Below are 25,171 nucleotides of genomic sequence, written 5' to 3'. Positions count from 1 at the left end.
GCGGCTTTGTGACGCCACCAGGAAGCGACACCACGTGGAAATAGCGCTCCGATCCCCGCGGCCCCTCCCATGTGCCCCCTGAGATGCCCGGCGGTCCCGCATGGCCCCCCACAGCCGCTCCAGCCCCACATAACCGCCCAGTGAGCCCCTATAGGGCCCTATAGACCCCCGAGGCTCCCCACAGCCCTCCTGGGGTCCCGTAGACCCCCCCAGAGCCCCCTCAGGTCCTCACTTCGCCCCTGCGTGTAGCACCCCACCAGCCGCCTGTGGCTCCGGGGGCCCCCTTTAGGTTTTTATAGGTTCCGGCGTTACTTTAGGACGCGTTTTTATGTTTTATCTCCGTGTTTTGTGAAGTCCTGCAATGAGGCATGACACTACGTAAAGTCTTCCGCGGTTTCTTGTGGGCTCCTGCGAGCCTCTGATGGGCCGCTATAGCCCCACACAAGCCCCGCTGAGGTCCCTGCAGCCCCCCATGGGCCCCTATAGCCCCTATAAGCCCCCCGTACCCCCCCATCACCCCCCGCTCTCCGCCCTTTGAAGCCCCGTGTCCCCTCTCGGCCGCCGTCGGGGCGGCGCGCACTGGGTCTTATCACGAGGCCGCGCAGGGGGGCGTGGCCTTCCTCATCCGGGGCTTTGAGGCAGGAAAAGAGGCGTGGTCAACCGGGGCGCGCCCGCCCAATCCTCGCGTCGAGCGAGGCGGGGAGGGAGGGGGCGGGCGGTGGCGGGAGGCGACGACCAATGGGAGCGCGGCAGCGGCCGGCGCCGACCAATGGCAGAGCGCGGGGGGCGCGGCCCGGCGCGCGCAGGGAGGGGGCGGCGGGTGGCAGCGGCCGCGGCCGCCATCTTGTCGCGGAGGAGCCGAGCGGAGCGGGCGGGACCCGGCGGCGGGGCCTGGACAGCGACATTGGTGCGGGGCCGGGACCGGGACCCAGCCCGGCGCTCCTCGGGGGCCGCCCCGGCCGGGGGGGGGGGCGCGGGGGGGCGGCCCCGGGGCGGGCGAGAGGCGGGAACCGGCGCCGGGCCTGAGGGGAGCCGTGAGGGGGACCCGCCCCCCCCACAGCGGGACCCTCGGGACGGGCGGCGCGGGCCGGGGGGGGGCGGCGAGCCCAGCTCGGGATCCCCGGGGAGGGGAAACCACCGTTGGGACCCCCCGGGGAATGGGGAACCCGCAACGGAGCCCCGAGAGCGGGATGGGACCCCGGGGATGAGACCCCCGGGCTGGGAACCCCCGGGATGGACCCCCGGGATGGGACCCCCGGGATGGGACCCCCGGGACACCCCCGGGACCCCGCGGGGCTCTCGGTGCGGGGGCGGGGCTGGCCGTGTTCCGGGGGATGCTCGTGGGCTCTGATGTCCCTTAGTGCCACCCTCGCTGTCCCCCAGTGTCCCCAAGTGTCCCTGTCCGCCCTTCCCTGTCGCCGTCCGTCCCTTGGTGTCGCCCTGTCCGGCCCCGGTGTCGCTGGGGCGGTGACACCCGGTGGCGGCTGTGGCACCTGGTGGCCCCACCCGTGACCCCGTTCACCTGGTGTCACCTGGTGTCACCCTCTGTGTCCCCGGTGTCACCCTGCGTCACCCTCTCCATCCCCGGTGTCACCCCGTGTCCCTCAGTGCCACCTCCAGCGTCATCAGTGTCACCTGGTGCCACCTCCAGCATCGTCCCCTGGCCCTGGTGTCACCTCTTGTCACCCAGTGTGTCACCGTGTCCCGCTCTGTGCCGCCCTGTGTGTCACCTCACGTCACCACAGATGTCCCCTCTTGTCCCCAGCATTGCCCTGTGTCTCTCCCAGTGTCCCCAGCACTGTCCCCGTGTGACCCTGGATGTCCAGCACCCCACTGTCCCCAGCTCTCCCCTGTCCCCAGCTGTCCCCTGCCCCGTCCTTGTCCCCAGATGTCCAGCTCGCCTCTGCCCATGGATGTCTCGACCCTTTCCTTGTCCCCAGATGTCCCCAAGTGTCCCCTACCCGTGTCCTTGTCCCCAGCTGTCCCCGTGTGTCCCCTGACCTGTCCTTATTTCCAGGTGTCCCCAGATTTCCAGCTCCTCGCTGTCTCTGGATGTCCTTTAAGCTGTCCCCAGCTGTCCCCAGCTGTCCCCTGACCCTCACCTTGTCCCCAGCTGTCCCTGAGCATCCCTGTTCCCAACTGTCCCCTGATGTCCCCAGCTGTCTATGATGTCCCTGTCCCCAGATGTCCAGCTCCCCGCTGTCCCTGATGTCCCTATCCCCAGCTGTCCCCAGCTGTCCCTGATGTCCCTGTCCCTGTCCCCAGATGTCCCCAGCTGTCCCTGATGTCCCTGTCCCCAGCTGTCCCCAGCTGTCCCCGCTGTCCCTGAAGTCCCTGTCCCTGTCCCCAGCTGTCCCCAGCTGTCCCTGATGTCCCTGTCCCCAGATGTCCAGCTCCTCACTGTCCCTGATTTCCCTGTCCCCAGCTGTCCCCAGCTGTCCCCACTGTCCCTGATGTCCCTGTCCCTGTCCCCAGCTGTCCCCACTGTCCCTGATGTCCCTGTCCCTGCTGTCCCTGATGTCCCTGTCCCTGCTGTCCCTGAAGTCCCTGTCCCTGTCCCCAGATGTCCAGCTCCCCGCTGTCCAAGAAGCGCCGCGTCTCTGGGTCAGAGCCACCGACGGGCTCCAGCCGCGCCGCCGCCCCCGTGTCCCCGAGCGTCACCCCGGCCAACGTGAGTGTCCCCACCCCCCGGGGACCTGGGACCTTTGTCACCTCCCTGTCACCCTCTGAGGAGCCCCTGGTGTCACTGTCACCTCTGGGGACCCCCTGGTGTCACTGTCACCTCTGGGGAGCCCCTGGTGTCACTGTCACCCCTGGGGACCTTCTGGTGTCACTGTCACCCCTGGGGACCTTCTGGTGTCACTGTCACCCCTGAGGAGCCCCTGGAGTCATTGTCACCCCTGGGGGGCTGCTGGGGACATGGTGTCACCTGGGGTCACCTGGGCGGTACATGGTGGCACCTCTGGGGCTTCGGGGTGGCCCGTGCTGTCCCCTCCCTCTGCTCAGGGTCATTTATTGTCCCTTGCGGGGTTCCTTTTAATCCTGAGAGTGACATTTGTCCCCCAGTGTCCCCAGTATCCCCTCCACCATGGGCACTGTCACCTCCTGGGTGTCACCTGTGGGTCCTGAGGGTGACATTTGTCCCCCAGCGTCCCCAGTGTCCCCTCCACCATGGGGGGTGTCACCTCCTGGGTGTCACCTGTGGGTCCTGAGGGTGACATTTGTCCCCCAGTGTCCCCAGTGTCCCCTCCACCATGGGCACTGTCACCTCCTGGGTGTCACCTCTGGGTCCTGCAGGTGACATTTGTCCCCCAATGTCCCCTCCACCATGGGCACTGTCACCTCCTGGATGTCACCTGTGGGTCCTGAGGGTGACATTTGTCCCCCAATGTCCCCTCCACCATGGGCACTGTCACCTCCTGGGTGTCACCTGTGGGTCCTGAGGGTGACATTTGTCCCCCAATGTCCCCTCCACCATGGGCACTGTCACCTCCTGGATGTCACCTGTGGGTCCTGAGGGTGACATTTGTCCCCCAATGTCCCCTCCACCATGGGCACTGTCACCTCCTGGGTGTCACTTCTGGGTCCTGCAGGTGACATTTGTCCCCCAGTGTCCCCAGTGTCCCCTCCACCACGGGCACTGTCACCTCCTGGGTGTCACCTCCCCAGCTCTTGTCACCACAACTGCCACCCCTTGGGGGTCCTGCTCCCTGTCCCGGGCTGTCCCAGCGCCCAGTGGCACCCTCGGTGTCCCCGTGGTGACACTGCTGTCCCCCTGGTGACCCCGTGGTGACCCCCGTGTCCCCGCTGTCCCCAGGGCATGGCGAAGAACGGGGCCGAGGCCGAGATCGATGAGGGGCTCTACTCCCGCCAGCTGTGAGTGCTGGGGACACGGGGGGGGGTTTGGGGGTCCCCAGGGGGGTTTTGGGGACCCCAGGGGGGATTTTTGGGTCCATTTTGGGGTCCTCAGGAGAGTTTTGGGGACCTCAGCGGGAATTTCGGGACCCCCCGAGGGAGTTTGGGGGTCCATTTCCAGGAGTTTTGGGGTTCCCGTGGGAGGCTTCGGGGTCCCCAGAGGAGTTTCGGGGTCCCCAGGGGGGAGTTTTGGGTTCCCATCGAGGTTTTTGGGGTCTCCCTACGGTTTTTGGGGTCCCTGTAACGTTTGGTTTCCTTACAGATCTGAAAGAATCCCATAAATCGGGATTTTCCGCGTTAAAAATTTGGGAATTTTTAATTAGTTCAAAGCATTAATTGGCTCGTGTTTGAACTGGGGAAGGGGTCCTACAACTTTGAGGGGTTTCCCCTGGGAGTTTGGGGTTCCCATTGAGGTTTTTGGGGCCTCATTGAGGTTTTTGGAGTCCCCATAAATTTGCCTTCCTTACGGATTTGAAGGAATCCCCTAAATTGTCATTTTCCCCTAAATTTAAGATTTTAAAATGAATTTACGGTGTTAATTGGCACGCACACGCACTCGAGGATTTTCCCCCGAGTTCCCATCGACGTTTTTGGGGTCTCATTGATGTTTTTGGGGTCTCTCTGAGGTTTTTGGGGTCCCCATAAATTTACCTTCCTTCCAGATTTGAAGGAACCCCATGAATTGTCATTTCCCCCTAAATTCAAGATTTTTAAACGAATCCACGGCGTTAATTGGCATGCACACGCACTCGAGGGTTTTCCCCCGAGTTCCCATTGAGGTTTTTGGGGTCTGAGGTTTTTGGGGGTCTCATAGATTTTTTGGGGTCCCCTTGAATTTGCCTTCTTTCCAGATTTGAAGGAACCCCATAAATCGTTGTTTTCCCCTAAATTTAAGATTTTTAGATGAACTTACGGCATTAATTGGCACGCACACGCACTCGAGGGTTTTCCCCGGAGTTCCCATTGAGGTTTTTGGGGTCTCATTGATGTTTTTGGGATCTCCCTGAGGTTTTTGGGGTCCCCATAAATTTACCTTCTTTCCAGATTTAAAGGAACTCCATAAATTGTCATTTCCCCCTAAATTCAAGATTTTTAAACGAATCCACGGCGTTAATTGGCACACTCACGCACTCGAGGGTTTTCCCCCGAGTTCCCATTGAGGTTTTTGGGGTCTCATTGAGGTTTTGGGGGGGTCTCATAGATTTTTTGGGGTCCCCTTGAATTTGCCTTCTTTCCAGATTTGAAGGAACCCCATAAATCGTTGTTTTCCCCTAAATTTAAGATTTTTAGATGAACTTACGGCATTAATTGGCACGCACACGCACTTGAGGGTTTTCCCCGGAGTTATCATTGAGGTTTTTGGGGTCTCATTGATGTTTTTGGGATCTCCCTGAGGTTTTTGGGGTCCCCATAAACTTATCTTCTTTCCAGATTTAAAGGAACTCCATAAATTGTCATTTCCCCCTAAATTCAAGATTTTTAAACGAATCCACGGCGTTAATTGGCACACTCACGCACTCGAGGGTTTTCCCCCGAGTTCCCATTGAGGTTTTTGGGGTCTCATTGAGGTTTTTGGGGTCTCATTGAGGTTTTTGGGGTCTCATTGATGTTTTTGGGGTCTCTCTGAGGTTTTTGGGGTCCCCATAAATTTACCTTCCTTCCAGATTTGAAGGAACCCCATGAATTGTCATTTCCCCCTAAATTCAAGATTTTTAAACGAATCCACGGCGTTAATTGGCACACTCACGCACTCGAGGGTTTTCCCCCGAGTTCCCATTGAGGTTTTTGGGGTCTCATTGAGGTTTTGGGGGGGTCTCATAGATTTTTTGGGGTCCCCTTGAATTTGCCTTCTTTCCAGATTTGAAGGAACCCCATAAATCGTTGTTTTCCCCTAAATTTAAGATTTTTAGATGAACTTACGGCATTAATTGGCACGCACACGCACTTGAGGGTTTTCCCCGGAGTTATCATTGAGGTTTTTGGGGTCTCATTGATGTTTTTGGGATCTCCCTGAGGTTTTTGGGGTCCCCATAAACTTATTTTCTTTCCAGATTTAAAGGAACTCCATAAATTGTCATTTCCCCCTAAATTCAAGATTTTTAAACGAATCCACGGCGTTAATTGGCACGCACACACACTCGAGGGTTTTCCCCCGAGTTCCCATTGAGGTTTTTGGGGTCTGAGGTTTTTGGGGGTCTCATAGATTTTTTGGGGTCCCCTTGAATTTGCCTTCTTTCCAGATTTGAAGGAACCCCATAAATCGTTGTTTTCCCCTAAATTTAAGATTTTTAGATGAACTTACGGCATTAATTGGCACGCACACGCACTTGAGGGTTTTCCCCGGAGTTATCATTGAGGTTTTTGGGGTCTCATTGATGTTTTTGGGATCTCCCTGAGGTTTTTGGGGTCCCCATAAACTTATTTTCTTTCCAGATTTAAAGGAACTCCATAAATTGTCATTTCCCCCTAAATTCAAGATTTTTAAACGAATCCACGGCGTTAATTGGCACGCACACACACTCGAGGGTTTTCCCCCGAGTTCCCATTGAGGTTTTTGGGGTCTGAGGTTTTTGGGGGTCTCATAGATTTTTTGGGGTCCCCTTGAATTTGCCTTCTTTCCAGATTTGAAGGAACCCCATAAATCGTTGTTTTCCCCTAAATTTAAGATTTTTAGATGAACTTACGGCATTAATTGGCACGCACACGCACTTGAGGGTTTTCCCCGGAGTTATCATTGAGGTTTTTGGGGTCTCATTGATGTTTTTGGGATCTCCCTGAGGTTTTTGGGGTCCCCATAAACTTATCTTCTTTCCAGATTTAAAGGAACTCCATAAATTGTCATTTCCCCCTAAATTCAAGATTTTTAAACGAATCCACGGCATTAATTGGCACGCACACGCACTCGAGGGTTTTCCCCCGAGTTCCCATCGCCGTTTTCTCGGCGTCTCACGGATTTTCGGGGTCTTTTTCCCCCCCAGGTACGTGCTGGGCCACGAGGCCATGAAGCGCATGCAGACCTCCAACGTGCTGGTGTCGGGGCTGCGGGGCCTGGGCGTGGAGGTGGCCAAGAACCTGGTGCTGGGAGGGGTCAAATCCGTCACCCTGCACGACCCCCAGCCCGCAGCCTGGGCCGACCTGGCCTCCCAGGTGGGGTTTTGGGGTTTTTTTGGGGGTTTTTTGGGGTTTTTTAACCCAAAATTTTCTGTAATTACCTTGTTTCGGCGTTTGAGTTTTTTGTGGGTGGGATTCCTGAGGGGGGTTTGGGAGGGGATGGGGATTTGGGGTCTTTGAGGGATGTTTGGCTTCCTTGGTGGGTCCTTTGGGGTTTTTGGGGGGTTTTCTGGGGTTTTTTGGGGGGGTTTTGGGGTTTTTTTAACCCAAAATTTTCTTTAATTGCATTGTTTCGGCGTTTGAGGTTTTTTTGTGGGTGGGATTCCTGAAGGGGGTTTGGGAGGGGACAGGTGTTTGGGGGCTTTGAGGGGTGTTTGGGGCTAACCTGACCACCCAGGTGGGGTTTTGGGGGTTTTTGGGGGGTTTTCTGGGGTTTTTGGGGGGGTTTTGGGGTTTTTTAACCCAAAATTTTCTTTAATTGCATTGTTTCGGCGTTTGAGGTTTTTTTGTGGGTGGGATTCCTGAAGGGGGTTTAGGAGGGGATGGGGATTTGGGGTCTTTGAGGGGTGTTTGGGGCTAACCTGGCTTCCTAGGTAGGTTTTGGGGTTTTTTGGGGGTTTTTGGGGGGTGTTTTTGGGTTTTTTTAACCCAAAATTTTCTTTAATTACCTTGTTTTGGCGCTTGAGTTTTTTTGCGGGTGGGATTCCTCAGGGGGGTTTAGGAGGGGACAGGTGTTTGGGGGCTTTGAGGGGTGTTTGGGGCTAACCTGACCACCCAGGTGGGGTTTTGGGGGTTTTTGGGGGGTTTTCTGGGGTTTTTGGGGTTTTTTAACCCAAAATTTTCTTTAATTGCATTGTTTCGGCGTTTGAGGTTTTTTTGTGGGTGGGATTCCTGAGGGGGGTTTGAGAGGGGACAGGTGTTTGGGGGCTTTGAGGGGTGTTTGGGGCTAACCTGGCCTCCCAGGTGGGGTTTTGGGGTTTTTTTGGGGTTTTTTGGGGTTTTTTAACCCAAAATTTTCTTTAATTGCATTGTTTTGGCGCTTGAGTTTTGTGGGTGGGATTTCTGAGGGGAGTTTGGGAGGGGATGGGTGTTTGGGGGCTTTGAGGGGTGTTTGGGGCTAACCTGACCACCCAGGTGGGTTTTGGGATTTTTTTGGGGGGTTTTCTGGCGTTTTTGGGGGGGTTTTTTGGTTTTTTTTTTAACCTAAAATATTTCTTAATTACGTCATTTCGGTGCTTGGGTTTTTTGTGGGTGGAAAGGGAAGTTCTGAAGGAGGTTTGGGGTCTTTGAGGGGTGTTTTTGGGGCAGACCTGACCTCCCAGGTGGCTCCTTCGGAGGTTTTTTGGGGTTTTGGGGGGTTTTTAACCCAAAATTCTCTTTAATTACCTTGTTTCGAAGCCTGAGTTATTTGTGGGTGGGATTCCTGAGGGGGGTTTGAGGTGTTGGGGGGTTTGGGGTGGTTTGGGGGATGTTTGGGAGCATTTTGGGGGGAGTTGGGGGTGGTTTGAGGTGCTTGAGGGTGTTTTTGGGATGTTTTGGGGTTATTTGGGATGTTTTTGGGGTGTTTTGGGGGTTATTTTGAGTGGTTTTGGGATGTTCTTGGGGTTATTTTGAGTGTTTTTGGGGATCCTGACCTGTCTTCTCCCCAGTTTTACCTGCGGGAGGAGGACGTGGGATGTTTTTGAGATGTTTTTGGGGATATTTGGGGTGTTTTTGGGACGTTTTTGGGGATATTTGGGGTGTTTTTGGGACTTTTTGGGGTTATTTGGGATGTTTTTGGGATGTTTTTGGGGGTTATTTGGGTGTTTTTGGGATTCCTGACCTGTCTTCTCCCCAGTTTTACCTGCGGGAGGAGGACGTGGGGCGCAGCCGGGCCGAGGCGACGCTGCCGCGCTTGGCCGAGCTCAACTCGTACGTGGCCGTGAGCAGCACCCGGGAGCCGCTGTCCCAGGAGCTGCTGGGGACATTCCAGGTAACCTGGGGACAGGTGTGCTCACCTGGGGACAGGTGTGATCACCTGGGAGACAGGTTAGGGTTAGGGTTAGAGACAGGAGCCGCTGTCCCAGGAGCTGCTGGGGACATTCCAGGTAACCTGGGGACAGGTGTGCTCACCTGGGAACATTCCAGGTAACTGTGCCCACTTGGGGAGAGGTGTGTCCTCCTGGGGACATTCCAGGTAACCTGGGATACAGGTGTGCTCACCTGGGGGACAGGGACAGGTGTGCCCTCCTGGGGGACAGGCGTATCCTCCTGGGGGACAGGTGTGTTCACCTGGGGGGCATTCCAGGTAACCTGGGGACAGGTGTGCTCACCTGTGGCACGGTTGTGCTCTCTCAGATGGGTGTGCCCACCTGGGGCACAGGTGTCCCAGGTAACCCGGGTGGGTGCCCAGGTGTCCCAGCCATGTGCCCAATTGTGTCCCAGGTCTGCTCAGGTGGGTGCCCAGGTGTACCCAGGTGTGCCTAGGTGTCCCAGGTGTGTGCACAGGTGTACCCAGGTGCGTGCCCAGGTGTGCCCAGGTGTGTGCCCAGGTGCCCTCTCCCCACAGGTGGTGGTCCTGACCAACTCCCCCCTGGAGGAGCAGCTCTGGGTGGGCGATTTCTGCCACAGCCAGGGCATCAAACTGGTGGTGGCCGACACGCGCGGGCTCTTCGGGTGAGGGACGGGGGACGCGGGGGTCCCCTGGGGTGGGATCCCTTTGGGGTGGGGTCCCTTTAGGGTGGGATTTTGGGGTGGGATCCTTTTGGGGTGGGATCCTTTTGGAGTGGAAACCTTTTGGGGCGGGATCCTTTTGGGGTGGGATCCTTTTGGGGTAGGATCCTTTTGGGGTGCGATCCCCTTGGGGTGGGGAACTCTGGGGTGGGATTTTGGGGTGGGATCCCTTTAGGGTGGGATCCCTTTTGGGGTAGGTCTCCTTTGGGGTGGGATTTCAGGCAGGGATCTCTTTGGGGTGGGATTTTGGGGTGGGATCCCCTTTGGGGTGGGATCCCTTTTGGGTGGGTCTCCTTTGGGGTGGGATTTCAGGCAGGGATCCCTTTTTTTGGGGTGGGATTTTGGGGTGGGATCCCCTTTGGGGTGGGATCCCTTTTGGGTGGGTCTCCTTTGGGGTGGGATTTCAGGCAGGGATCCCTTTTTTTGGGGGGGAGGGGGAATTTTGGGGTGGGGTTTTTGGCAGCAATCCATTTTTTTGGGGGTGGGATTTTTAGGGCGGGGAATTTCGGGCCGGGATTTTGGGAGGTCCCTTTTTGGGGTTGGGGGGTTTTAGGGTGGGTCCCTTTTGGGGTCCCCCACGCTGACCCCCCTCTCGCAGGCAGCTGTTCTGTGACTTTGGGGACGACATGGTGGTGACAGACCCCAACGGCGAGCAGCCCCTCAGTGCCATGGTGTCCATGGTCACCAAGGTGCGGGAGGGGACAGCTCGGGGATGTCCCCAGGGGAGGGGACAGCTCGGGGGGTGTCCCCAGGGGAGGGGACAGCTCGGGGGTGTCCTGGTCCCCTCAGCAGCTTTTGTGTCCTCTCAACACCCCCTGTGTCCTTCGAGGGGTTCCTGGGTGTCCCTCAGCACCCTCTGTGTCCCTTTGTGTCCCCTTGTGTCCTCCCAGAGGTGGCCTTGTCCCCTCGGCACCGTTTGTGTCCCTTCTGTGTCCCTTCAGGGGTGTCACTGTCCCCTCAGCACTCCCTGTGTCCCCAGGGCTGTCCCCCGTGTCCCCCTGACCCCGCTGTGTCCCCAGGGCTGTCCCGCGTGTCCCCCTGACCCCGCTGTGTCCCCAGGGCTGTCCCCAGTGTCCCCCTGACCCCACTGTGTCCCCAGGGCTGTCCCTGTCCCCAGTGTCCCCCTGACCCCACTGTGTCCCCAGGGCTGTCCCTGTCCCCAGTGTCCCCCTGACCCCGCTGTGTCCCCAGGGCTGTCCCTGTCCCCCGTGTCCCCCTCACCCCGCTGTGTCCCCAGGGCTGTCCCCCATGTCCCCCCTGACCCCGCTGTGTCCCCAGGGCTGTCCCCAGTGTCCCCCTGACCCCGCTGTGTCCCCAGGGCTGTCCCCCGTGTCCCCCTGACCCCGCTGTGTCCCCAGGGCTGTCCCCAGTGTCCCCCTGACCCCGCTGTGTCCCCAGGGCTGTCCCCAGTGTCCCCCTGACCCCGCTGTGTCCCCAGGGCTGTCCCCAGTGTCCCCCTGACCCCGCTGTGTCCCCAGGGCTGTCCCGGGGAGGTGACCTGCCTGGACGAGGCGCGTCACGGCTTCGAGACGGGCGACTTTGTCACCTTCACCGAGGTGGAGGGGATGGAGGAGCTGAACCGCTGCGGGCCCGTGGAGATCCGGGTGCTGGGTGAGCCCCGTCCCCTGGGGACGTTCCTGGGGTGCCCCCCTCGCCTGGGGCTCTTCTGGGGGGGTCTGGGGCCTTTTTTGGGCTCTCCCACACACCTGAGCTCTGGTTTTGGGGTGCCTCTGACGTCTGGAGTCCGTTTTTGGGGTGCCCCCCTCCCCTAGGGCTCTTCTTGGGGGGTCTCTGAGACACTTGGGGACCTTTTTTGGGGTGCCCCCCTCACCTGGGGCCCATTTTTGGGGTGCCCCGCACACCTGGGGTCCATTTTTGGGGTGCCTCCCTCACCTGGGGCCCATTTTTGGGGTGCCCCGCACACTTGGAGCCCATTTTTGGGGTGCCCCCCTCACCTGGGGTCCATTTTTGGGGTGCCTCCCTCACCTGGGGCCCATTTTTGGGGTGCCCCGCACACTTGGAGCCCATTTTTGGGGTGCCTCCCTCACCTGGGGCCCATTTTTGGGGTGCCCCGCACACTTGGAGCCCATTTTTGGGGTGCCCCCCTCACCTGGGGTCCATTTTTGGGGTGCCTCCCTCACCTGGGGCCCATTTTTGGGGTGCCCCGCACACTTGGAGCCCATTTTTAGGGTGCTCCCCTCACCTGGGGCCCATTTTTGGAGTGCCCCGCACACTTGGAGCCCATTTTTGGGGTGCCTCCCTCACCTGGGGTCCATTTTTGGGGTGCCCCTGACCCCCGTGTCCCTTAGTGGGGTGCCCCGGGGACACCCCAGTGACGCCCCGGTGTCCCCAGGGCCCTACACGTTCAGCATTGGGGACACCAGCGGCTACGGGGACTACGTGCGGGGTGGCATCGTCACCCAGGTCAAGATGCCCAAGCACATCCACTTCGTGAGTGGCACTGGGGGCACTGGGAGGGGACTGGGGGGCACTGGGATGGACTGGGGGGCACTGGGATGGACTGGGGGGCACTGGGAGGGGACTGGGGGACACTGGGATGGACTGGAGGGCACTGGGAGGGGACTGGGAGAGACTGGGAGGGAATTCAGGGACACTGAGTGGAGTAAGGTGTTACTGGGTTCTACTAGGCTGTACTGGGTTATACTGGGTTATACTGGGGTGCACTGGTTTATACTAGGTTGTACTGAGTTATGTTTGTTTGTGCTGGGTTATACTGGTCTGTATTGGTTTATGCCGGGCAGTATTGCGTTATACTGGTTTGTATTGGTTTATACTGGGCAGTACTAGGTTATACTGGTCTGTATTGGTTTATCCTGGGTAGTACCGGGTTATACTGGTCTGTATTGGTTTATATTGGGCAGTACTGGGTTATACTGGTTTGTATTGGTTTATACTAGTCTATACTGGGTTATACCGGTCTGTATTGGTTTTTATTGGTTTGTTGTGGGTGAGGTTGCTTTGTTCTGGGTTATGCTGGTCTGTATTGCTTGTAGTGAGTTACATTGGGTTATGTTGGTTTGTACTGGGCTATACTGGGTCGTACTGGTTCACACTGGTCCACACTGGCGCGTCCCCCGCAGAAACGGTTGCGGGACGCGCTGGCCGAGCCCGAGATGATGGTGACGGATTTCGGGAAGGCCGAGAGACCCTCGATGCTGCACTGGGCGTGGCAGGGCCTGCACCGCTTCCTGCGGCAGCACGGCCGCGCCCCGCGGCCCCGCCACCAGGTGGGGACACCGTGGGGACACCGGGGACACCGTGGGGACAGCAGGGTGTGGGAATGGTGGGGATGGTGGAGGCCACCATGTCTGCCCCATCATGGCCGCCCCCAGGGCCTTGTCATCAGCTGGTGGCACTGGGGACATTGGGGGTGTTGGGGACATTGAGGTCACCAGGGCCCCACCAGAATTTGGGGTCATCAGAGGTGTTGGGGGTGGTTGGGGATTGGAGGGACACTGGGGACATGGAGCCACCAGGTCCTGCACCAACAGGACTTCCCACCGCAGTGCCACGATGTCTCGGGGACACCGGTGCCATCATCTGGGGGTGTCACAAACACCGGCCTTCGGTGACGCTGTGCCCCCGTGGAGGCCACCAAGCCCTTCCCCGCCGTGCTCACGTGTCCCCGGCGGCGTGTCCCGTGTCCTTGTCCCCGCAGGGCGACGCAGCCGAGGTGGTGGCCCTGACCAAGGAGGTGGCCGGAGGGGCCGAGCTGGACGAGGAGCTGGTGCGGGAATTGTCCTTCCAGGCCACCGGGGACCTGGCGCCCGTCAACGCCTTCATCGGCGGCCTGGCCGCGCAGGAGGTCATGAAGGTACCGTGCCCCGTGTCCCCAGGGCCACCCGGGGCTGCTGTCCCCTCCTGTCACCGCCTGTCACAGCTGGAGTCGCTCCATGGCCACCGGGTGTCTGCCTGGTGTCACCTGTGTCCTTGAGGGGTTCGCCCCCGAGGTCACTGCCTTGTCCTTGCCCTGTCCCTGGTGTGTCCCCCTGTCCCTGTCCCTGATGTCCCTAATGTGTCTCCCTGTCCCCGTCCCTGACATGTCATCCTGAGGTGCTGCTTTGTCCTTGCCCTGTCCCTGACGTGTCCCCCGACATCCTGTCCCCGATGTGTCCCCCATGTCCTGTCCCTGGTGTGTTCCCAGGATGTCCCTGTCCCTGTTCCTGCCATGTCCCCAAGCTGTCCCTGTCCCTGACACGCCCCCAGGCTGTCTCTGTCCCTGTCCGTGTCCCTGACACGCCCTCGGGCTGTCCCTGTCCCCAGGCGGTGTCGGGGAAGTTCACGCCCATCACGCAGTGGCTTTACTTCGACGCGCTCGAGTGTCTGCCCGAGGAGAACCGCGACACGCTGCTTACCGAGGAGCAGTGCCGGCCGGTGAGGGGACACCTGGGGACACCTGGGGGACACCTGGGGGACACCTGGGGGAGCTGAGGACATCCCTGGGGGGGCTGGGGGACACCTGAGGAGAACCGCGACATGCTGCTCACTGAGGAGCAGTGCCGGCCGGTGAGGGGACACCTGGGGGACACCTGGGGACACCTGGGGGGTCTGGGGGACACTCCCTGGGTTAGGGAACACCTCTGGGTGTTGGGGACACCCCTGGGGGGCTGTGGGACACTCGAGGGGGCTGGGGACCACCCTTGGGTGCTGTCACCTTGGGGGGGACATTGGTTGCAGGACATTTGTTAGGGGACATCTGTTGGTCACCCCGCTGGGGACAGCTGGTGTCACACGGGGTCGGGGTGGCCACCAAGCACCCCTGGGTGCTGAGGGCGCTCAGCCACGGCTGCTGTCACCCCTGGGCCCCCGTGGTGGCTCTGCAGCCCCGGGGGTGTCCCCTGGCAGGTGACACAGGCAGGTGACGCCGGTGTCACATCGTCCGCAGCGCAACAGCCGCTACGATGGGCAGATCGCCGTGTTCGGGGCCGACCTGCAGGCCAAGCTGGGCGCCCAGAAGTACTTTGTGGTCAGTGTCCCCAATGTCCCCAAATGTCCCCAGTGTCCCCACCCGTGTTCTCTGTCGTCCACGAGTCTCTTGTGTTGTCACCTGTCCCTCAAATGTCACCAAGTTTCCCTTCATGGGTTTACCAAGTGTCACCTCTGCCACCCCTGTGTGTCCCCAGCCCTCCCGCGCCACCCTGAGTGTCCCCACGTGTCCTCGCGCGTTTCCTGATTGTTCCTTCGTGTCACCTGCGTGTCCCTGATGTTCCTCGTGTCCCCAACTTTGTTCAAGTGTCCTCTGAGTGTCCCAAAATGTCCCCTCGCCCCCATCCCTTTTCCAGTGTGTGTCCCCAACCCCCCTGGGCCACCTCGTGCTCCTGTCCCCACACGTCCCCACCTCTGTCCCCATGTCCCCACATGTCCCCACCTCTGTCCCCATGTCCCCACATGTCCCCAACTGCCCTGGGCCACCTTCTGCTGTGTCCCCACACGTTCCCATGTGTCCCCAACTGCCCTGGGCCACCTTCTGCTGTGTCCCCACACGTTCCCATGTGTCCCCAACTGCCCTGGGCCACCTTCTGCTGTGTCCCCACACGTCCCCATGTGTCCCCAACTGCCCTGGGCCACCTTCTGCTGTGTCCTCACACGTCCCCATGTGTCCCCAACTGCCCTGGGCCACCTCTTGCTGTGTCCCCACACGTCCCCAACTCTGTGGGCCACCCGGTGCTCTGTCCCCACGTGTCCCCACGTGTCCCCACGTGTCCCCGGCAGGTGGGGGCGGGGGCCATCGGCTGCGAGCTGCTCAAGAACTTCGCCATGGTGGGTCTGGGCTGCGGCCCCGAGGGCAGCGTCACCGTCACCGACATGGACACCATCGAGAAGTCCAACCTCAACCGCCAGTTCCTCTTCCGGCCGTGGGACGTCACGGTGAGGGCTGGCGGGGAGGGAGGAGCTGGGGGGACAGGGAGGGGCGGAGTTTGGGGGGACGACGAGGGGCGGAGGCAGCGGGGGGCGAGCAGCCATCCTTAGGATGCTGCCGTTGAGGTGGCCAAGGTCAACGGTTGAGTTCCGTGCTCAATGTCAAGGATTGACCTTGGTGGTCAACATCAATGGTTGAGTTTCTTGGCCAACGTCAAACATCAAGTTTGGTTCTCAATGTGGACGGCTGAGTTTCTTTGCCAGCGTCAGTTGAGTTTTTTGGCCAACGTCAACAACTGAGTTTTGTGCTTGGCGTTAACGGTTCGGTTTCTTGGCCAACGTCAACGATTCGTTTTCCTCGTTAATACCAAGGATTGAGTTTTGCGCCCAAGGCCAACAGTTGAGTTTTTTTGCCAACACCAACAGTTGAGTTTCTTGACCAGTACTAACAGTCGAGTTTTCTGGTCAACATCAATGATCAAGCTTGGTGCTCAACATGAACCGTTGAGTTTTTTGGCCATTGTCAACGCTTGAGTTTCCTACTCAACACCAACTGTTAAATTTCTTGGCCAACGCCTATCGTAGAGTTTTGTGCTCAACACCAACAGTTGAGTTTCTTGGGTCGCCAACGATTGAGTTTTGTGCTCAACATCGGCAGTTGAATTTCTCAGCCAATGCCGATGGTTGAACTTCTCAGCAAACGTCAGCGGTTGAGTTTCATGGCCAACACCAACGGTTGATTTTTGTGCTGAGCATCAACAGTTGAGTTTCTTGGTCAACGCCGATGAGTCGAGCTTTGTGGCCAACGTCAACGATTGAGTTTCGTGCTCAACTTCAACAGTTGAGTTTCTCAACCAACGCCAACGATTGATTTTTTTTTTGTGCTGAACGTCAACGTTTGAGTTTCTTTGCTAATGTCAAAGGGGTGTGGCCTGTATGGGCGTGTCCCAAGGGGCGTGTCTCAAGCCCTGGGCATTTCCCCCCCCAGAAGCTGAAGTCGGAGCGGGCGGCGGCGGCGGCGCGGGAGATGAACCCGGCACTGCGCGTCAGCAGCCGCACCGACCGCGTGGGCCCCGACACCGAGCGCGTCTACGACGACGACTTCTTCGAGGGGCTGGACGGCGTGGCCAACGCGCTGGACAACGTGGACGCGCGTGAGCACGGGGGGACCCTGGGGGGCTGTGGGGACCCTTGGGGGCACTGGGGACACTTGGGGGGCTGGGGGGACACTTGGGGGGCTGGGGGGGACCTTGGAGGTTATGGGGGTCCTTGGGGGGCTATGGGGACCCTTGGGGGGCTGGGGGGGTCACAGGGACCTCAGGGGGTGCTGGGAGGACCTTGGGGGCTCTGGGGACCCTTGGGGGCACTGGGGACACTTGGGGGCACTGGGGACCCTTGGGGGGCTGTGGGGACCCTTGGGGGCACTGGGGACACTTGGGGGGCTGGGGGGGACCTTGGAGGTTATGTGGGTCCTTGGGGGGCTATGGGGACCCTTGGGGGGCTGGGGGGGTCACAGGGACCTCAGGGGGTGCTGGGGGGACCTTGGGGGCTTTGGGGACCCCTGGGGGATTACGGGGACCCTTGGGGGGCTGCCCCATAGCCCCTGCTTGTGCCCCAAATCTGAGTCCTCCACAACCTTTGAGGTGCCCCATATTCATGATGTGTCCCACAACCCCCCGAGATCTTAGGAAGCGTGGACTGTGGGGTGTCCCTTACCTGAGGATGCCCCAGAGCTCTTTGGGGTGCCCCACATCCCCTGGCCTGCCCCATAACTGCCCCCCACACCCCCCCGGGCAGGGCTGTACATGGACCGGCGCTGCGTTTATTACCGGAAGCCGCTGCTGGAGTCGGGCACGTTGGGCACCAAGGGCAACGTGCAGGTGGTGATCCCGTTCCTGAGCGAGTCCTACAGCTCCAGCCAGGACCCCCCCGAGAAGGCCATCCCCATCTGCACCCTCAAGAACTTCCCCAACGCCATCGAGCACACGCTGCAGGTGCGTCCAGGTGTGCCCAGGTGCGCCCCCCGCCGGCGCCTGGTGGGGCTGGGAGGTGCCCAGGTGGGGTTTTTTTTGGGGGGATGGGGGTTCCACATGGTTGGGTGGTGATTGAAGGGTCTCAGAGAGCGCTCGGGGTCTCATTTTGGGGGATCCCAGACTCCAGGTTCCCTGGTTTTGGGGGGTCCTGGACACCAGGATCCACGTTTTGGGGGATCCCAGACTCATTTCCCTGGTTTTGGGGGATTGCAGACTCCAGGTTCCCTGGTTTTGGGGGATCCCAGACTCCAGGTTCCCTGGTTTTGGGGGATCCCAGACTCCAGGTTCCCTGGTTTTGGGGGATCCCAGACTCCAGGTTCCCGGGTTTTGGGGGGTCCTGGACGCTGGAGGTCTGGTTTATGGGGGTCCTGAACACCAGGATCCACGTTTTGGGGGATCCCAGACTCCAGGTTCCCTGGTTTTGGGGGATCCCAGACTCATTTCCCTGGTTTTGGGAGATCCCAGACTCCAGGTTCCCTGGTTTTGGGGGATCCCAGACTCCAGGTTCCCTGGTTTTGGGGGATCCCAGACACATTTCCCTGGTTTTGGGAGATCCCAGACTCCAGGTTCCCTGGTTTTTTGGGGTTCTGAACACCGGGGTTCTGGTTTTGGGGGTCCTGCACACCGCAGTCCCTGTTTTGGGGGATTCCAGCCACAGGGTTCCCTGGTTTTGGGGAGGTCCTGGATCTGGGGTTGTTAATTGGGGGGTCACGGACAGCAGGTTCTATGATTTTGGAGGGTCCTGGCTTCTGTTTTGGGGGGCCCTGGGCCCTGCAGTCCCCGTTTTGGGGGGCCCTGGTGCCAGGACCCCCCCGGTGACACCCCCTCGTGCGCAGTGGGCCCGTGACGAGTTCGAGGGGCTCTTCAAGCAGCCGGCCGAGAACGTGAACCAGTACCTGATGTGAGTGTGGGGCACCCCAAATCCCAGCAGATCCCCCCAGATCCCACGGGAGTCCCCCGGGGACCCCGAGTTCCTGGAGGGGACTCTTCACCCCCGTAACCCCTGTAACCCCCTGCACCCCATTTTTCCCCCCCGGGACCCCACGTTCCTGGAACAGACCTTGTACCCCCATAACCCCCTGCACGCCCTGCACCCCATTTTCCCCAGGGATCCTTCACCTTTTTGGGATTCCCTCAATCCTCTGTACCCCCTTTTCTCCCCCAGGGACCCCAAATTCCTGGAGCAAACCCTTGGCCTGTTTGGGACCCCCCTTAACCCTCTGTACCCCATAACCCCTTGTACGCCCATTTCTCCCCCAGAGACCCCAAGTTCCTGGAGCAGATCCCTTCACCCCTGTAACCCCCTGCACCCCATTTTCCCCCCAGGGACCCCAAATTCCTGGAGCAGATCCCTTCACCCCTGTAACCCCCTGTACCCCCATTTCTCCCCCAGGGACCCCAAGCCCAAGTTCCTGGAGCAGATCCCTTCACCCCCATAACCCCCTGCACCTCATTTCCCCCCAGGGACCCCAAATTCCTGGAGCAGATCCCTTCACCCCTGTAACCCCCTGTACCCCCTTTTGCCCCCAGGGACCCCAAGTCCCTGGAGCAGATCCCTTCACCCCCATAACCCCCTGCTCCCCCTTTTTCCCCCCAGGGACCCCAAATTCCTGGAGCAGATCCCTTCACCTCTGTAACCCCCTGTACCCCCTTTTGCCCCCAGGGACCCCAAGTCCCTGGAGCAGATCCCTTCACCCCCATAACCCCCTGCTCCCCATTTCCCCCCAGGGACCCCAAATTCCTGGAGCAGATCCCTTCACCCCCTAACCCCCTGCTCCCCATTTCCCCCCAGGGACCCCAAGTTCCTGGAGCGGACGCTGCGCCTGGCGGGGACGCAGCCGCTGGAGGTGCTGGAGGCCGTGCAGCGCAGCCTGGTCAGCGACCGGCCCCGCGCCTGGCCCGACTGCGTGGCCTGGGCCTGCCGCCACTGGCACCGCCAGTACAGCAACAACATCCGCCAGCTGCTGCACAACTTCCCCCCGGGACAGGTGGGCACGCGTTAATTAGCTCGTTAACCTAATTAATTACGGCGTTGGCGCTGATTGGTTACCGTGTTAACCCCAATATAGATCATTTACCCCCCTCCCCCCAACCTCATTTACCCCAACATCCGCCAGCTGCTGCACAACTGCCCCCTAGGACAGGTGGGAGCATATTAATTAGCTCATTAACGTAATTAATTACGGTGTTAGCGCTGGTTAGGTGCCTTGTTAACCCTAATATGGCTCATTTACCCCAGTGTCCTCCAGCTGCTGCACTACTGCCCCCTGGGACAGGTGGGCACACGTTAATTAACTTCTTTATCTAATTAATTACAGGGTTAGCACTGATTAACCTGGTTAATTCCATTAGTTACCCCGTTTACCCCAATCAATTACCTCATTTACCCCAACATCCACCAGCTGCTGCACAACTCGTTAATCTCATTGCCTTATTAAATTAGCTAATTAGCCCATTAAGTCCAATGAAGTAGCTCATTGATCTCAGTTAATTGCTCATTAACTTGACTGGTTTTTCTCTCAGAAAACGAACTCGGGGACGTTGTTCTGGTCGGGGCCCAAGCGCTGCCCCCACCCGCTCGTGTTCGACCCCGACAATGTGAGTGGGCTCACCTGGGGGGTCACCTGTGTGTCACCTGGGTCACTGTGTTACCTGTCACTGTGTCACCTGGGGGGTCACCTGTGTGTCACCTGGGTCACTGTGTTACCTGTCACTGTGTCACCTGGGGGGGTCACCTGTGTGTCACCTGGGTCACTGTGTCACCTGGGGGGTCACCTGTGTGTCACCTGTGTCACTGCGTCACCTGGGGGGTCACCTGTGTCACCTGGGTCACTGTGTCACTTGTGTCACCTGGGTCACTGTGTCACCTGTGTCATTGTGTCACCTGGGTCACCTGTGTCACCTCTGTGTGTCACTTGTGTCACCTGGGTCACTGTGTCACCTGTGTCATTGTGTCACCTGGGTCACCTGTGTCACCTCTGTGTGTCACCTGTGTCACCTGTGTCACTGCATCACCTGGGGGGGTCCCCTGTGTCACCTGTGTCACTGTGTCACCTGTGTCACTGTGTCACCTGGAGGTCACCTGTGTGTTACCTGTGTGACTGTGTTACCTGGGGGATCACCTGTGTCACCTGGGGGTCGCCTGTGTCACCTGGGTCACTGTGTCACCTGTGTCACTGTGTCACCTGGGGGGTCACCTGTGTGTGTCACCTGGGTCACCTGTGTCACCTCTGTGTGTCACTTGTGTCACTGTGTTACCTGGGGGATCACCTGTGTTACCTGGGGGGTCACCCGTGTACCCTAAGTCACTGTGTCATTGTGTCACCTGTTACACTGTGTCACCTGGGGGGTCACCTGTGTCACCCGTGTCACCTGTGTCGTGTCACCCGTGTCCCCTAAGTCACTGTGTCACCTGTTACACTGTGCCACCCGGGGCAGGCTGTGTTTACCTGCGTCACCTTTTAGCGCTGCCCTGCCCCCCTTCAGCACCACCCCACCCTTGGGCAGCCGCGCTTCGGCCGCCGCTCCGCCACCTTTACCTGTCACCCGTGCCCCGCGGGTGTCACCTGTGCCCCTCCGGGCGTCCCCTGACCGCCGCGTCCCCTCAGCCCCTGCACCTGGACTACGTGGTGGCGGCGGCGAACCTGTTTGCGCAGAGCTACGGCATCGCGGGCTCGCGGGACCGCGCGGGCGTGGCCGAGCTGCTGCGCCACGTGCGCGTGCCCCCCTTCGCCCCCAAGGCCGGCGTGCGCATCCACGTGTCCGACCAGGAGCTGCAGAGCGCCAGCGCCGCCCTGGGTACGCGCTGGGGGCACTGGGAGAGGGGCTGGGGGGGACTGGGGGCACTGGGAGAGGGGCTGGGGGGGACTGGGGGCACTGGGAGAGGGGCTGGGGGGGACTGGGGGCACTGGGAGAGGGGCTGGGGGCACTGGGAGAGGGGCTGGGGGAACTGGGAACACTGGGAGAGGGGCTGGGGGGGACTGGGGGCACTGGGAGAGGGGCTGGGGGAACTGGGAACACTGGGAGAGGGGCTGGGGGGGACTGGGAGAGGAGCTGGGGGGGACTGGGAGAGGGGCTGGGGGAGCACTGGGGGCACTGGGAGAGGGGCTGGGGGCACTGGGAGAGGGGCTGGGGGAGCACTGGGGGCACTGGGAGAGGGGCTGGAGGGGACTGGGGGCACTGGGAGAGGGACTGGGGGCACTGGGAGAGGGGCTGGGGGAGCACTGGGGGCACTGGGAGAGGGGCTGGGGGTTACTGGGAGCACTGGGGAGCTGCCAGGGCCACACTGGGTATGAGCTGGGAGCACTGGGGGCCTGGCAGTGTCACTGTGGGTGAGGGGCTGGGGGGGTCCCACGGGTGCCGGGGGTCCCATGGGTGCTGGGGGGTCCCATGGGGGTCCCACGGGTGCCGGGGGTCCCACGGGTGCCCCTCCCCACAGACGACGGGCGCCTGGAGGAGCTGAAGGCGTCGCTGCCCAGCCCCGAGGAGCTGCCGGGCTTCAGAATGTTCCCCATCGACTTCGAGAAGGTGGGGCTGCCCCCCAACCCCCCCGGGTGACCCCCAACCCCCCCTGGGTGCCCCCCCACCCACCCTTGGGTGCCCCCCACCCACCCCGGCTGTCCCCAGGACGATGACACCAATTTCCACATGGATTTCATCGTGGCCGCCTCCAACCTGCGGGCGGAGAACTACGACATCCCCCCGGCCGACCGCCACAAGGTGGGACTGGGGGGCACTGGGGGGAACTGGGAGGAACTGGGGGGAACTGGGGGGCACTGGGGGGCACTGGGGGGAACTGGGAGGAATTGGGGGGAACTGGGGGGCACTGGAGGGAACTGGGGGGCACTGGGTGAGGGGCTGGAGGATACTGGGGGCACTGGTGGGACGGAAGTGTCGCTCTGGGTGAGGGTCTTGTGGGGTTGGTATGGGGTATCAAGGGTGCTGTGGGGTTATTATGGGGTGCTGTGGGGCATTCCAAGGGTTTCTATGGGGTGCTATGGGGTTATGGGGTGCTATGGGGTGCTATGGGGTTATTATGGGGTGCTTTGGGGTTGTTATGGGGTGCTATGGGGTTATTATGGGGTGCTGTGGGGTTTTTAGGGGCTGTTACGGGGTGCTATGGGATTGTTACGGGGTCCTCTGGGTTCTGTGGGGCCGTCCAGGGTTATTCTGGGATGTGTGGGGCACACACCCAGCCCATACCGACCCCACAGTGCCCGTGGGGCCCTGGGGCTCCTTTGGGACCCTCAGGCTGGTTTTTGGGGCCACACCCCCCCCTCCCCAAATTCCCATTTTTTTTCCCCGTCCCCAGAGCAAACTGATCGCGGGCAAGATCATCCCGGCCATCGCCACCACCACGGCGGCCGTGGTGGGCCTGGCCTGCCTGGAGCTCTTCAAGCTGGTGCAGGGGCACCGTCGGCTGAGCTCCTACAAAAACGCCTTCCTCAACCTGGCCCTGCCCTTCGTGGGCTTCTCCGAGCCCCTGGCCTGCCCCCGCAACAAGGTACGGGGGCTTGGGGTCACACTGGGGCCGGGTTTGGCCCCGCGGGGGGTTTGGGGTCACACTGGGGCCGGGTTTGGCCCCGCGGGGGGCTTGGGGTCACACTGGGGCCGGGTTTGACCCCACGGGGGGTTTGGGGTCACACTGGGGCCGGGTTTGGCCCCACGGGGGGTTTGGGGTCACACTGGGGCCGGGTTTGGCCCCGCGGGGGGTTTGGGGTCACACTGGGGCCGGGTTTGGTCCCACGGGGGGTTTGGGGTCACACTGGGGCCGGGTTTGGCCCCACGGGGGGTTTGGGGTCACACTGGGGCCGGGTTTGACCCCGCGGGGGGTTTGGGGTCACACTGGGGCCGGGTTTGGCCCCGCGGGGGGCTTGGGGTCACGCTGGGGCCGGGTTTGGCCCCACGGGGGGTTTGGGGTCACTCTGGGGCCGGGTTTGGCCCCACGGGGGGTTTGGGGTCACACTGGGGCCGGGTTTGGCCCCACGGGGGGTTTGGGGTCACAGTGGGGCCGGATTTGGCCCCGCGGGGGGTTTGGGGTCACACTGGGGCCGGGTTTGGCCCCACGGGGGGTTTGGGGTCACACTGGGGCCGGGTTTGGCCCCACGGGGGGTTTGGGGTCACAGTGGGGCCAGCTGTGACCGTCCCCTGCCGTGTCCCCAGTACTACGAGGTGGAGTGGACGCTGTGGGACCGGTTCGAGGTGCAGGGGCTGCAGCCCGACGGGCAGGAGATGACCCTGCGCCAGTTCCTCGCCTACTTCAAGGTACTGGGGGGGACTGGGAGGGACTGGGGGGGACAAGGGGACAACTGAGGGACCCCAACCAAGAGGGGAGTGCTGGGGAAGGAGGAAAGGTCAAGCCCCCGTGGTGGCCGATGTCCCCAAGCCCCCTGACCCGTGTCCCCGTGTCCCCGCAGAAGGAGCACCGGCTGGAGATCACGATGCTGTCCCAGGGCGTGTCCATGCTCTACTCCTTCTTCATGCCGGCGGCGAAGCTGCGCGAGCGCCACGACCAACCGTAGGGCTGGGGACACTGAGGGGACACTGAGGGGACACTTGGGACACTGGGGGACATTGGGGACACTGAGGGGACACTGGGGGACATTAGGGACACTGGGGACACTGAGGGGACACTGGGGGACACTGGGGACACTGGGGGACATTGGGGATACTGAGGGGACACTGGGGGACATTGGGGACACTGGGGACACTGAGGGGACACTGGGGGTCACAGAGGGGACACTGGAGACACTGAGGGGACATCAGGGACACTGGGGGACATTGGGGGACACCGGGGACACAGAGGGGACACTGGGGACAGCAGGGGACACGGGTGGGGTCCAGGGCAGGGGGCGGGACAGGAGGGTTGCACTACGGGCACAGCCCATGGCAGGGATGTGTCCTGTGGTGGGGGACACGTCCCAGGGGTGGGGACAGGGCGTGGCTGTGTCCCCTCCCTGGGTGTGCCCTGGCACTCCAGTGTCCCCTCCTGTCCCCATAGGATGACCCGTGCCACGTGTCCCTGCCGTGTCCCCCCCGTGTCCCCTGTCCCCGCAGGGTGACAGTGACCACACCCCACGCCCCTGCCGTGTCCCACCGTGTCCCACCGTGTCCCCTGTCCCCGCAGGATGACGGAGATCGTCACGCGGGTGTCCAAGAAGAAGCTGGGCCGCCACGTCAAGGCGCTGGTGTTCGAGCTCTGCTGCAACGACGACAGCGACGCCGACATCGAGGTGCCCTACGTGCGCTACACCATCCGCTAGGGGGCGCCCCGCCGCCCCGCCCCTCCGCCCGGGCACGCCCCCCGCACAGGCCACGCCCCCGTCACGCCCCGCCCCTCCCCCATAGTCGTTGTTGTGTCGGCCCCGCCCCTGGGTGGGGGCGGGGTCTGGGGGCGGGGCGAGGGTCCCGCCCAATAAACATAGACCTTGGCAAAAAAGGGGGCGTGTCTGAGTCACGTGGCGCTGGCACGGCCGGCATGGGACAGAGGTGACAAATGACCCTGTGGTGGCACCGGGATG

General features: G+C 60.9%; 1 protein-coding gene across 1 annotated transcript; it reads left to right on the top strand.

Moving 5' to 3' along the window:
* Window positions 1-818: 818 nt before the first annotated feature.
* On the top strand, window positions 819-25,089 carry UBA1 (ubiquitin like modifier activating enzyme 1). The gene is made up of 26 exons (XM_066208944.1): window positions 819-907; window positions 2,564-2,671; window positions 3,818-3,876; window positions 6,894-7,062; window positions 8,864-8,998; window positions 9,575-9,681; window positions 10,337-10,427; window positions 11,217-11,349; window positions 12,092-12,189; window positions 12,840-12,986; window positions 13,418-13,573; window positions 14,023-14,133; window positions 14,645-14,725; window positions 15,472-15,627; window positions 16,607-16,772; window positions 17,416-17,612; window positions 18,488-18,552; window positions 19,444-19,639; window positions 20,175-20,249; window positions 21,260-21,449; window positions 22,090-22,178; window positions 22,278-22,370; window positions 22,963-23,154; window positions 23,814-23,915; window positions 24,068-24,168; window positions 24,778-25,089. The coding sequence occupies exons 2-26, from the start codon at window positions 2,564-2,566 to the stop codon at window positions 24,911-24,913; spliced, it is 3,153 nt and encodes a 1,050-aa protein (XP_066065041.1). The 5' UTR covers window positions 819-907; the 3' UTR covers window positions 24,914-25,089.
* The last annotated feature ends 82 nt before the right edge of the window (window positions 25,090-25,171 follow it).

The sequence above is a fragment of the Chamaea fasciata genome, unplaced genomic scaffold, assembly GCF_029207755.1.
Source record: "Chamaea fasciata isolate MVZ Bird 193981 ecotype frontalis unplaced genomic scaffold, bChaFas1.0.hap1 SCAF_550, whole genome shotgun sequence".
NCBI lineage: Eukaryota > Metazoa > Chordata > Aves > Passeriformes > Sylviidae > Chamaea > Chamaea fasciata.
This window is presented reverse-complemented; position numbering and strand designations above follow the sequence as displayed.

Bases quoted from the DNA above. Each gene is read 5' to 3' on its own strand.
- UBA1 (XM_066208944.1), top strand. From the start codon at position 2,564: ATGTCCAGCTCCCCGCTGTCCAAGAAGCGCCGCGTCTCTGGGTCAGAG. The intron at 2,672-3,817 runs GTGAGTGTCCCC...CGCTGTCCCCAG, and splicing joins CGAGCGTCACCCCGGCCAAC to GGCATGGCGAAGAACGGGGC. The intron at 18,553-19,443 runs GTGAGTGTGGGG...ATTTCCCCCCAG, and splicing joins AACGTGAACCAGTACCTGAT to GGACCCCAAGTTCCTGGAGC.